Below are 13,151 nucleotides of genomic sequence, written 5' to 3' on the forward strand. Positions count from 1 at the left end.
TGCTAGGCAACTTAGCATTTTCCCTTTCTCCTACTTTCATTCCTTGTGCATCTCTGTCCTCACTTGCTGAAATATTTTTGAATGTTAATTAGTATCTTCACTGTTTGACCATTTTCTCATAACTCTCTGAGTTTTTCTTAATCCTAACCTCTCTCCCGTGGCAGGGGATTGGTATTAAATGATCTTTAAGGCCCCTTTAAACCCAAACCATTCTATGATTTCCACTGGGATGCTGTCTGGTGTATTATCAGTTTCTCTGTAGAAATCTTGTCATGATTGCCAATTTTTATGGGGTTTTTATTCCACATTTTATATTGCTTGGGAATTATTTACTGGAATTTTGTATGTTGTGTCTTCCTTATACTATTTCTTTTCTCAAAACTAAACTCCCACTCTGTCACACAAATATTTGTGCAGATATGATTTCCATTTTCTTTTCCTTCCATTGCTAGAATTATGATCTGTGTAATTTTGGAAAAGAATAGATGGTACTGAATTTTGTAATTTCAGCATGATTTGGGGAATCAGTAGTTTTATCCACAAAGCAACATTCAGCTTGCAGATCCTGTCACTATTTCAAGTAGCATTACTTACGTAGAATATTTTTTTAATTGGTACTTCTAAAATATTGTTGGACTACATCAGATGTTGATGGCACAAAAGGACTCTAGAAGGCAAAGTAAGTGATAAAGGAATTAAGGGAATTTGACTTGTGACATTTGTTATATGTTTATATTTTTTATTAAAGGAAAATAATAAAAGCAAATGTGAAATTCTATACCAAAGAAACTGCTTTACCCAATGAAGCAGATATAGCAACCCTTGATTGACATCTTCAGATAGGAGCGTTTAAAAATCTTTGTTAAAAACCTTTGTTTGCAGAAGTTAAGAATGTTATTCAGATTTTGTGATCAGGCTCTCAGGAGGCTTGATATTGAATTTGACTGATCGATCCTCTATATTTCTATCTAAAATAACCTAGTATCTCATGTGATTGCACTGTAAACAAGAATTATTTGTGATTAAAATTTTTATCTGAGAATAACTGTTTAGCATAATCAGTCTTCTGCTCCAGCAATTTTGAGTTGTTCTTAGATGATAATTACTTCAATACCAAGACATACACTGCTTTTTAAGTGAATTTTGATAGAGAAAGTTCACTGAAACTGGACTATCAAAAAACATATCTCCATGCATCAAAATCTTGAGCCCAGTGAATCACTTCTGACATGACTGGAATTCTTGCAATTTTTGAATGTTGAATTTTTGTATGCAACAGATTTGTCTTAAACATGTCTGTAGATTCCTGAGCTACCTGGAATCCAGCTGAACAAGACAGACAAAAGCATAAGCATCTCTTTAAGAGGCCTGTGCTAGACTTGCTAGTAATGAAAATTAAGACAATACTGAAGTCCAGTATCATAGGCTTTTTCAGGACTAGAAGTGACTGTGGCGCATTTCTGAAATCTTCGAAGATTAACTCCCCGTTTACTTCCAATATATATGGCTGAAAAATAATAACTTTTATTTTGTAGCAATTTTATATTTGCAAAAAATATGAAGGGCTGACAGTTACAAAGAGCAATAAAGAAAGACTAGCAATATTTTGTTACACAGTTGGCTTTCTCTTTAAAAAAAAAAAGTGTCAAACCCTCCTCCATAAATCAACACTCTACCCCAGCTTTTGCTGCTGTAGTATTTAGGATGTGAGAGAAATCTGAGAACAGGTTGGTTATAAAACAGATAACATTAGTAGAGGTAAGTAGTAAATATATTTTCCATTTGGTTATCACCATGGACAAGGAATGTTTGCAGGCTAATGAGTTGTTGGTGAAACAGCTTTTGATATTCTGTGAATATCCTGTTTATAGGGGATTGCTGTATGCATAATAGATCATAATTCTAAAAAGCACATGATTTGTATTTTAATGGTTTTTGATCAGAATGTAAAGAGAGGCTTTCTTGAGATAGTAATAAAAAGAGCTTTTTTTTTTTTTTTGCCTGGAAAACAGATATAGAAGAACAGCCTAAAGCAAAGGAATCAGGTCTTGCCAAATAAAAAAGAGGCATGCTAAGGCAAATTAAAATAAACAAACAAAACAACCAAAAAACCCACAATATTTCCTTTATATGCAGATACACAGAGGTTATGTAAATGACAAGAAAAGTTGTCTTTTTTGTTCATTAAGATGAAAGGTTGTCCATATTTGGAATCTCTTAGCCACCTGATGTCATATCACCTAACATGCTTTGTTTGAAGCAGGCAATGGCTAAGCAGGACATAGCTGGTATTGAGGAAATGTCCCTGTCTGACATCCAGACATTGCTCTGGCAATCACACTCTCATGGGCAGAGACTTTGGGCAGCTCCAGTGGCTGACAAGGTCCCCTGCTGCCTCCCTGCATGCCCCACCCTCACACATACCAGGTTTCCCATAGCAGTGTCTCAGTCCTCTCCATCCCTTAAGTAATTTAATTATGGTGCAACAGCAACACAACAATCTGGGCTGGTGCTTCTCATGAGGGACTCTGAATAAAGAAAATTCTGGGGTGTGATACCCTCCCAGTCTATGCAGCAAAAGTCTGGGGTCCTCCTTCTCGATCCTCTGCTTCTGGTGTTTCTCTGAGTGTCCAGTCAAGGGACTGTGACACAGGTCCCTGTGCCTTCTACATGTGTATATGTGTTGTTATAACTGATTAAATCAAGAGCCTGAGATTAAAATAATAGAAATGTCAGTGTGTTTGAATTGTTTTCTCTTTTGTAAAAAATACACAATGGTGTTCAGATTGAATAATATGATCATCGTTAACTAAAAGTAAGATCAAGTCCAATGTATCTGTATGAGGTAATAGAGGTAAGGAGGTATTTATTACACTGGTGCATCACTGGTCTTCCTGTCTTCACAACATTTTCAATTGCTTCCCTTTTTTTTGCATAGGTACACATTATAGGCCATGTTAATAGCAAGAGGTAAACCAAATGGTAGTCTTTATGGACCTTTCATATTTATGAAAGTTTGTCTAAAATTCAGGTATAATATAGATGGAAAACTGAAAATATCTGTGTCTTTAAAATTTTGTATCGGCCAAAATTTCTGCTTCTCTACAGTTACCAAAACTTCAGTCTTATTTGGTTCCTTTTATGTATCTGCCTGTGATTTACAAGTCTCATTGTTTCATTAAAATTAGCCTGAAGAATTTTACAGTTCCCAGTAGACTCAGAGCTTCTTGGTAATAAAATTATTGGTGTGTTCATTCTCTGAATTATCTAGTCAGCCTGGGATAAGAAACATTTGCTAACTGTAATTTACTGTATAGTTCAGTGGGTTTGTTTGGGGTTTTTGTTTTGGTTTGGGGTTTTGTTTTTTATTTTTGTTTCACTGTTTTTTGGTAAGTTGTTTCTGCCTTACAGTGTTCAATTTGCCTGTATTTACATTAAGACAAGCTTCTCCTGTCCTTTTGATCACTCCCTTTATTATTGTTTTGAGGACATTACCTTCTGGGGTGAAACTAATCTTATGCTCACTGCATCATTACCTTTTGCAATGAAATTAGCTATTCTTTGCCATTTATAATCATTAACTGGACCCAAGAGAAGCCCAGACAATGCACAAGGTGTGGATAGAATCTGCTGAGGAGACGACAGTTAATATTTCTGTGTACAGATTTGAGGTCACATGTCAACAAATTGCTAGAACTCTTCCTCGGGTAAATGCAATATGTTTGGCATGGCAGATGAGTGGAACAAAATGAAATAGAGATATTAAAATCTAGATATTTTTCTGGTTTTCATATGTTTTCACAGAGGGCAAATAGAGGTGTGGTTTTGATCATTTTAATTCAAACTGTTATAATTATATTCCTTTTAGATTTCTTGTCCTGTCTGGATTATTTAGCAGCATTCATGTGGTCTTGGTTCAGAACAACAGATAATATCAAGCAGTGGCATTCCAGGCAAGGCAGAATATATTTTGGGGAAGATTTCACAGGGTATCTGGATAAAAGTAATGTATCCAAATGGAGATAATGTTAGGAATAAGCGTGAGATGCTTTTTTGGCAAGATAGCTGCTATTTCTCAAGGCAGGAAATACCTTGTGGAATTTAGTGAATTTTTTAATGCCCCCTTATTACTGCAACTAGAATAAACATAGTTTACTGCCCTCCTATAGTTAATCTATCATAAGAAAAATAAAAGGGAAATTACTGGATCAGAATGAGAATAGAAACCAACTCATAGGGTTGGAGTCATTTGTATTTAATGGTCTCCTTAATGATAGAAGTAGGAATGAAATAATTGAAATTATTGTTGGCAGAATTTGGAATGCATCATCAGCATATAAGAATCACAATATATTTCAGAGGATGAACTTGACGTTTAGTTTAATTTTTATAGTATAAAGCAGAAAATATGTTTAAGGAATAAAAATATTTTCTTATTGTAATGCAAACTCTCTTCTACTGTAACTCAGCACTTAAAAATATGTGAATTCTGTTACTTAGCTATTCTGAGAATAGCTATGAGCTGCCAATATGATTAGACAATTTGAAAAGGCAGATAGTTTTAAGATGATTTGGGAGTCAAGAACAGTTATAAAAGGACTACGTGGTATGGTTTCCTGCAGTTGGAGGAATTGAACTTAATTTACAATCCTCATCAACCTTTCTGTTTTTGTCAATAACAAGTCAGAAAAACACTCATGCCTTTTAATGTCAATCTCAAAATAGTCTGCTTGGCTTTGTCTACTTAGTATAGCCCTTAATATATCTTTCTTCTAAGTATTTTCCTGTTCTCTTCTTGGTCACATAGCTCTTTTCTTGGAAGAGAGCATGAACAGTTGGTTCACTCTCCATGCTGCTTGTGGTATTCCTAGATAATTTCTGTACCCTTTAACATTTCATATATATTGGGTGTTGGGTTTTTTTTTTTTTTTTGAAGGATAGTGCCTGTCCTTTCCTCTTTCCAAGTCAGACCTTATGTAATCAAATTCTGAAGCAGGAAAATCAACTTCAGTCTTTGATATTTTGACAAAAATAAGTTGGAGTCATTGATACTTTGATTTGAATACACAGAAATCAGTCCTAGATCTAGGATATCCTAGGACGGATTTTTTTCATAATTTGGTACTTTGTTTTTGTAAAACCCCTTCCTTCACTGAGGATAACATAAGCAGTTCTATTTTGATCATATTACATTATTTAATTTTTTTAGAAGTTTTTTTTTCTTATTTTCAAGTGTTGCTTTATGCAACTATAGTATAATATCATGCTGCCCTTCTATTTTTGTTCTTGTGTCACCAGATTTAGGCATTGTTCCAGCTAAGCATTTAGGAATAGTGTAAAATTCATTCATACTCCAGTAACCATTTTACGCTGTTCAAGATTTCATTTTCTCCAGACTTCTTTTCTGAAATCAGTGTGATCTTGTACATTGCAAGAGTAATTCCTAATTTTGTTGTCTAAAAGAAGACATTCAATCTTACTCTACTCCTTTCCTTTTCCTTAATGTATGTGCCATTTTGTATTTATAAAATACAAATTGTTTGTATTGAATATTTTGAATTGTTTACCTAAAGTAAACCTATGAATTGTTTACCTAAAGTATCCAGTGAGGCCCTCACACCTGCATGTCTTCATCCCCTGGGCAGCACAGATCCTAATCTTCATGCAAGAATAATGTTTAGAATACACCTATGTCATGTTTTCCTTCCCTTTTGTAGGAAGCTTTTATTTTTTAGCTTTGCTGCATTTAAACAAGTGGAGAAAAGTTTTCAAGATAAAAAGAGCACTTACTTACCTGTCCATATATTCTGTATGAATTAAAATTACAGCTAAGGAGTTTTTGAACCTGCATTTGTGATTCTAAGCTACCAGTTTTGTTTCCTTTATTTCTTGCATGTCTAGGAAGGAATCCTATAGACTTCCTTCTGTTACATTAGAAATCCTTTTTATGTATGAAAATTTCTTTATCTCCAAATTGTCCTTTAAATCCTTGCAGTTGCTTTCAGGTTCACAGATGACATAAAAACAAGACTGAGTCAATTAAGAACTTGGCTCTGTATATAGCTGGACATCTGTATAAGGAAATATGTCATTTAATTTACTTATGAATTGCATATGAAGGCAAGGATGCATTGGCCAACTAGAATATAGGTGATTTTTTTCATATGTTGTTAAGAAATGTCACAGTATGTATGTGCTGGCCTCAACCCTAAACTTTTAACTGCAAAGAAGAAAAATTTGATCTTTTTATAGTAGCTTACATTATAAAAGTTAAAATTAGAAGACACATATATATATGCGTGTGTGTGTGTGTATATATATATATATATATATATGTATGTGTGTGTGTCTGGAATGCTGGAAAAAGTATGTCTACTGCTGACAAAGACCCTCTCCCCTGAGTCATATTTTGAATATATGATGCTTTCCATCTCAAGAGCAGATTTTTTAAATACCTGAGAAAATACACTCCCTTTGTTGGTTCTCTTAGTGTTAACATTCGCTTCCTTCCCCCCAATCTAAACTTTGAATGGGCAAATCTTCTTACGAAAGAAACTTTAATTTTTTAAATGACCTACACAAGCTATGAATGTTTTGTTGAGCCTGTAATCTAGTGTCTGTCCAAAAAAAAAAAAAAGTGAATTTTATTGTCCAGTGTCCTATGAGGTGTTTTATGTTTCTATTAATAACCTGCGAGTTGTAGAAAGGTTTCCAGACTGTATTTGTTCTGGAGGAGGAGTAGTGTTAGAGGAGTAGGTTTGGCCACAGTGTTACATTATTCAGTAACACATGAGTAATATATGATCTTGCATGCTGGGAATGCCACGTTCTTTAAAAAAAAAAAATTCTAGTTGTAATTTCTAGATTGTTAATTGTAATGCTAAAGAAATAACGATCTTTTTAGAGTTGTAGTAATAAAAATTTAGCAAAATACATACATGAACATTTATACAATATACAAATGTATTTAGGCAATTTAGTATTGATAGCGTATTTTTCTGTTGATATCACTTAAAGTTAATGTAAAGAGTTTGTGTTTTAGTCTTTTTCATCATCAAAGCATCATATTTGTGCTGAGAAATCTACTATTAAATAGAGTATTGATGTTGCATTAAGATCCATCAGGATCCAGTGTGGTAATCTGCTTTTGTGAAATACCTCATAACAAAACATTTTGAAATATGAAAGATGACCAAATAAGTCTGCTGTTTGTGTAGCTGCTTGAAATTTGTGTAAATTTTATACCTGATTAAATGCAAATATTTTGGTTTTCCCCTCCCTCTTTAGGTATTAAATGGTTTCAGTAAGTGATTTGAAGTAAAAGTAATTTGCAGTGTTGGCAGCTTTGATTTCCCCCATGTTCACATGAAATTGTGGGATAATTTACTATGCAACTTCAAAGAGAAAGTTTATTACTTTGGACTTTCTTTTCATTAACTGTGGAGATGCAGAGCTGCCTGCTCCAGGATATAGAAGCCTGTTTGTGGAACTGAAACCTTTTTATCTCACAGATTGTAGATTTGTAATCTAGTATCTACTGTTATTTTAACAGGCATGTATGTGGTGACATGGGCACATGGGCCTTGACTTCTTTATTTTAAAAAGCTTCTATACATTTATCAAAAAGAATCTTTGACACCATAATTCTGTTACTGCAGATAAAATTCGGCATTTTGACATGGAAAAAAATCTTGTAGGACTGTTAATGAAGCTAAATGCACATGTGTGTTTGGCAGCTATAAATCTGTGCAGTGTGCCCATATTGTTGATCTACTGTTTCAACAATGATCTAAAATAGTTTTAATTTATAGAACTAAATTAAAGTACTTCTAATAATTTGGCATACATTGCACTGCATAAGCCTTTTCAAAAATTAGTGATGGGAAATCAGCTCTAGCTTTTATTTGTGTTTCTTTACTGCTTTTTTTCTTCAATCTTTGGATTTGGTAGTCTGTTGCACTTGGAGCAATAGGCTATTGAGTAGCTTTGTCTTCATTGCAACTAATTTCATTTTAGTGTTACATTTAGAAACATTGCCAGCTTTGTTTCATTATTTTAGCTCTCTAGTTCCACAGCCTTAGAAGGGAAAGGACAATTAAAATTTACTTCAGGAAGATGGAGTCCACACCACAATTGTACCCAGATTGCCACAGCCAACGATACCACTGTCCGAGGCTGGGATACACGGAGCATGAGGTAAGGAGAGCTTGCAGTCATGTTCTCTAGAAAAGACAATCTCCTTTGGAGGTAGATTTTTGCATTGCTCCTACCATAATTTTTTTTGTTTGAAATGATAAGTGGCAAACTTATTGTTTATAAATGGAATAGAAAGGCTTGCATAGCTGATATAGTTGCAATTTAACAAAGACTTTTCTCTGCTATTCCCCCTCAGCTTCCATTCTAACTTGTATATTGAGTTTTATTGAACCATGTACTAGTCTCACAAGGATTTGTTCAATACATAGGAATTTATACCTGAATGAAGCTGTTTTGTAATTCAACCTGAAAATGTTTTAACAGTCCTGACTATGCCATGAACTATCTTCATAGCATTTAAAGATTACTTTAATCTTTGAAGGAAGTTCACAGGTCAAGTTCGCTCTTCAGTTCTGATTTTAACAAAGTGTTCTATAATATATTAATGATTGTAGCATACTAGTTATAAGAAATCACTGGATCTATCAAAATCATAACCCAATAAAAGCTTTGAATATACATTATAAGGCATTTTTCCCCCTGCTTAGTTGTGATTTTGATAAGAAAAGGAGTGATGTTGTGCACATCTGTTGCCATGACTACTAAAGCCTCTTCAAGCTTTTTTAAAAGTACACTTTATCCCCTTAGCACATAGTAATTTATCACTAACCCAAGAAGACTGATGTCTTGTAATAACTTCTGTTGCTTTAAAGGGCGATGACTTTAAATTTAGTTCAGTGGTTGCTGCCAGCTCAGAGTTGTAGCAATAAATCCCTTGTTTGCTAGTCTTTGTGGTTGTGCCAAAAAGATTTATTTAATGAAGGAAAGTTAAAAATACAATAATTAAAAGTCTCTTCCTGTGAAGTGTTTGAAAGTTATGTTTGACTGTCCCATTCTTTGCCTAGTAAACTGATACATAAAAATTAATTTTATGTAATGTGTATACTTAGATTTATAAAGGTACCTTATAAAGACAAGAGTGGAAAAAGAGGACAAAGGAGAAGGGGTTTTATTAATTTCCTTTTGTAATCCTATTTCTACCATATAGCATGCAGATCTTTAACCAAAGCCTGTGTTTCGAAGAGAGAATATTAAATATTGTAAAGCTGCTTTATGCTCTGTCTCATTAGAAGAAGCATCTCTATCTTGCATTAAAGAATTCTCTGAGTAACTTCTATGAAAGCTAGATTATGTGGATATTGTAATCTGGATTCTCAGTGAAAGGGGTAGCTTGGTTAACAGAAGCAAACCCACTATTGTATTTACTTTAAGTAAAGCCCAAAGTAAATAAGTCCTTAAAACTGGTTTGTTCTTAAACCAGTTTGATAACTAGGCTATGCCAAAGAGCTGTTTGCTCAAAAAGTATGTGCAGTAGTAAGTTTCAACTTCATTTAGGCTGTAATATGTCTATTATGTAAATATTTCATAATAGGCTAGAAGTAGGAGTTTAAAGTCAGGGCAATATAAGCTGTGGCAGTACAGAAGCATAAAAAGAAGGGGGAGGGAGGAATCAAGGGCAGAAAACTGTTCTACCAGCAAAGTGAAGAGAAATACTAGAAGCAGCTAGAATAGCTGCGCCTGCAGAGACTGGTTATGATAGCTGCAAGATAGAGGGGGAGAACATTCTTTTGGGTATAGCAAACAAAGAAGGGGAGAGGAAAAATGATTAAGACTGCTTCTTCGTCTAGTCTAGGACTCTTCCTGACAATCTGAGAAGAGCTTGTGAAGCAGAGAAGGAAGACACTAGGCTGATTGGATTTAGAGAGAGAAATTTATCAGGAAAATCCAGACTCCAAGGCTAAATTCTAAATAACATATAAGAAAAATAATGTGAGAAAGTGGAGCCAATAGGTGGAGAAAATGTTCATGTGGTCTGGCAGTAATCTTATGATGTAAGTTGGAAGTTTAGTGTACATATTATTGCTCTAGGTAGGGTGAAAATGACGAAAAGAATGTTCATATTTGGGGAGGAAAGGGATCAAATGGTCAGAATAATAGTTAAGTTGGGATAAAGTCTTTCATGGTGACTAGTCCTGAATATACAATGGGCATATGAATATATGTCCTGAATATACAATGGACAGTAGTATTTTTGAGCCCTTATACACATCTCTAAGCAATGCAAGAAAGTTGAAAGGTGCAGTGAAGGAGGAAGAATGTGTTTTACCACAGCAAGCATGCTTTAGACTTAGTATTTTTGCCATGTACGTATTCTAAAAAAATAAGTGGAAGCTTAAATTCCACTCCTAGAATACTTGGTAGAAAGGCATGCCTGAATGATATCCTTAGCCTCTCAAACACTGAGAAGAGTGTTGATGCTAGATATCTTAGTAATTTCACCAGTGACAGCCAGAGCTGTCAAGATAGGGCTTAGTACAGACCTGATAACTTGGAACCTCTCCTTCTGGAGCTATTTTGCTTTGTATTAGTAGATAGGTATTAACAGCAAGAGACTATGTGATCATGACAGAAGACCATAAGTATATGTAATTTTCACAAGAAATAGGAAGTTTTGGTCAATATGTTTACTAAAGAGAAACATTTTTCATTTAAAGAAAAACCAAAAGCTCATGGAGTGTTGAAAAGTTCCAGTGAAGACTGCAGTAGACAGTCAAGTCTAAGCAGAACTTTAGATGATATATTGACAAAACTTTGGCTTGGACAAAACTGATCATACAGTAATGGAAACAGGAAAAAATCAGACAATCCCCAAGTTTTAAGACACAAGGTAGTGATACAAACTGATGGCACATGATGTTTTGAAAGATATGCTAGGTTGTTAGCAGTACCACAGATGTTTTCTAAAGTGGTCCAGATGGATGAGGTTGTGTCTGGCTGAGTAGTTTAAGGGCCACGGGTAAATTGGTGATAAATGCAAGAGCTCAAGAAGGTAAATTCAATACAGAGCAGTAATAAAAAGCTGTCATTGATATCTGTTGCAGCCTTTGCATCTCAGCTTTTCCAACTGGAGTAGATGTCAACAAATAGGGAACTAGTATAACTACTTAGGTGTGAAGAAGTTCTTACCTGAAACTGTTGTGGTTTAGTAGCAGACATAACACTTAATACAGAGCTGTGCTGGAATAATCTGGAACTACTATTTCCTTTTAACCCCAGATGATCTTAATGGACACAGACATGGAAGGTGCAAAGCATCAAAGCAAGTTGAGAAATCTACACAAGTCACTGTTAACAACTGGGAATTCCCTAAGCTCTGCACTAGACATGGGAACTCTAGGTCTGTGGGTGCTAAGGGGATTATGCAAGTTTCCAGGGGAACGGATTTCTGTAGGTGGAGTGCAGTCAGCTTTTTATAGACCATTCAATTTTTTTAATGTTTTACAGGCAGATATATTGTATAGAAAATGCACACGGACAGCTGGTACGAGACCTGGACTTTAATCCCAATAAACAGTACTACCTGGCTAGCTGTGGAGATGACTGCAAGGTGAAATTCTGGGACACGAGAAATGTTACTGAACCAGTGAAGACACTAGAGGAGCATTCCCACTGGTAGAACAAATAATCTGCATGCTGTTTTGTGGGTGGATGGCTTATATCATTTATTCAGCTAATTATTTTGCCGTTTAGGAGCAATGCAGACTATGTTTGTACTATTGTGCATAATCATTTTCTTGCACAGAAAAAAAAAAGTTTCAGCATGTCAATGTTTTGAGTGTAATTGTAAATTAAGAGTTTAGATAACATTAGTCTAATTGGCAAGAAACTGTTAATATTGTTGGGAGATGGGGGGTACACCTTTGAGAAGCACAGCACAGAACTTGGCCCGTGGGGTCCAGCTGGGACACAGGTGTGCCTTCCCAAATGGAGCCTGATGTGCTGCACCTGATGTGCAGTAATAAAACAGTTGCCATCTCTCCTTCTGTTGTCACATGGTTGAAATGTTCAGTAATGCAGCTCAACTTTTTTTATGTTCTTCTCAGTCCTTAAGTCAGAATATGCAAGTGAATAATTTTATTCTCTGAAATAAGATTTAGAGCCTGTATCTACTGCACTGGCCTGTGGATGGAGTAAAGAGAGAATCTTGCCTGATGTCTGCAAATTTCAATGCTCAAGAAAAGATGAATTATTCATATTTTATAAAATTTGGGTTGGAATAATTCCTGAAAAATAGATCCAGTCCCTAAAGCTATTTTAAGGGAAATTAAGATGGGAATTAACAGAAGCATTATTTATACTTTTTTTCTTCGGAATATTCAAAGAACAACAACAAATCAAGAACCATAAGACATTTGGTATTAACTTGATATGTAAAATGTAAAAATTGAAGAGAAATAAAGTCCTACATTTGTTTTAGGATATATTTTCAACTTCACTGTAAGAAGATTGAAAAAATCTCACTGTTGTGAGATTTTTGTTTAAAAGGCTATTTTTAATCCATATTTTGTTTTGGGGAATTTTTGTGTTTAGGATTTAAGTACTTCTCTGGCTTACTCAACAATGAATTGGCATGTATCCTCAAGGAATGATACCACTGAATGGTGTGATTTGTTGTTGTGTTTTTTTTTGTTTTTTTTTTTTACTTTGTTGAATAATGCCTCATAGAAAACAGGTGACATGGAAGCTTAGAAGTCTAATGAAGATGGCAAAAAAACAGTCTTTGGAATGAGGCATATAACTTCTATGCATATTTAAAACATTGAAATTTTAGTGCTGCTCTTAAAAGAAATTGTTTAACAGTGATGCACTACCTACCATGAATAGTCTCCCATTCTATCTGCTTTAACTTTTTTAGGGTCTGGAATGTCAGATACAATCATTCTCATGATCAGCTGATCCTTACAGGAAGCAGTGATAGCAGAGTTATCCTGTCTAATATGGTATCAATTTCTTCTGAACCATTTGGCCATATGGTAGATGATGATGAACTCAGTGACCAAGAGGACCAGCATCAAGAAGACAAGTATGAAGTTTCCTGAGTTTTATGTAGATGC

At 34.8% G+C, this 13,151-nt stretch overlaps 1 protein-coding gene across 4 annotated transcripts in view; it reads left to right on the plus strand.

Annotated features, from left to right (window-relative positions):
* The window catches only part of EIPR1 (EARP complex and GARP complex interacting protein 1), a 74,172-nt gene that overhangs the window by 49,462 nt on the left and 11,559 nt on the right, over positions 1–13,151 (plus strand). For all 4 annotated transcript variants that reach the window (XM_085574554.1, XM_085574555.1, XM_021551202.4 and 1 more), the window contains 3 exons: positions 8,060–8,196; positions 11,542–11,709; positions 12,953–13,120. In XM_085574554.1, the coding sequence (XP_085430680.1) occupies positions 8,060–8,196; positions 11,542–11,709; positions 12,953–13,120 (473 nt within the window). The remainder of the gene's footprint in view (positions 1–8,059; positions 8,197–11,541; positions 11,710–12,952; positions 13,121–13,151) is intronic.

This window comes from Lonchura striata, chromosome 3 (genome assembly GCF_050655825.1).
Source record: "Lonchura striata isolate lonStrDom1 chromosome 3, ASM5065582v1, whole genome shotgun sequence".
Lineage (NCBI taxonomy): Eukaryota > Metazoa > Chordata > Aves > Passeriformes > Estrildidae > Lonchura > Lonchura striata.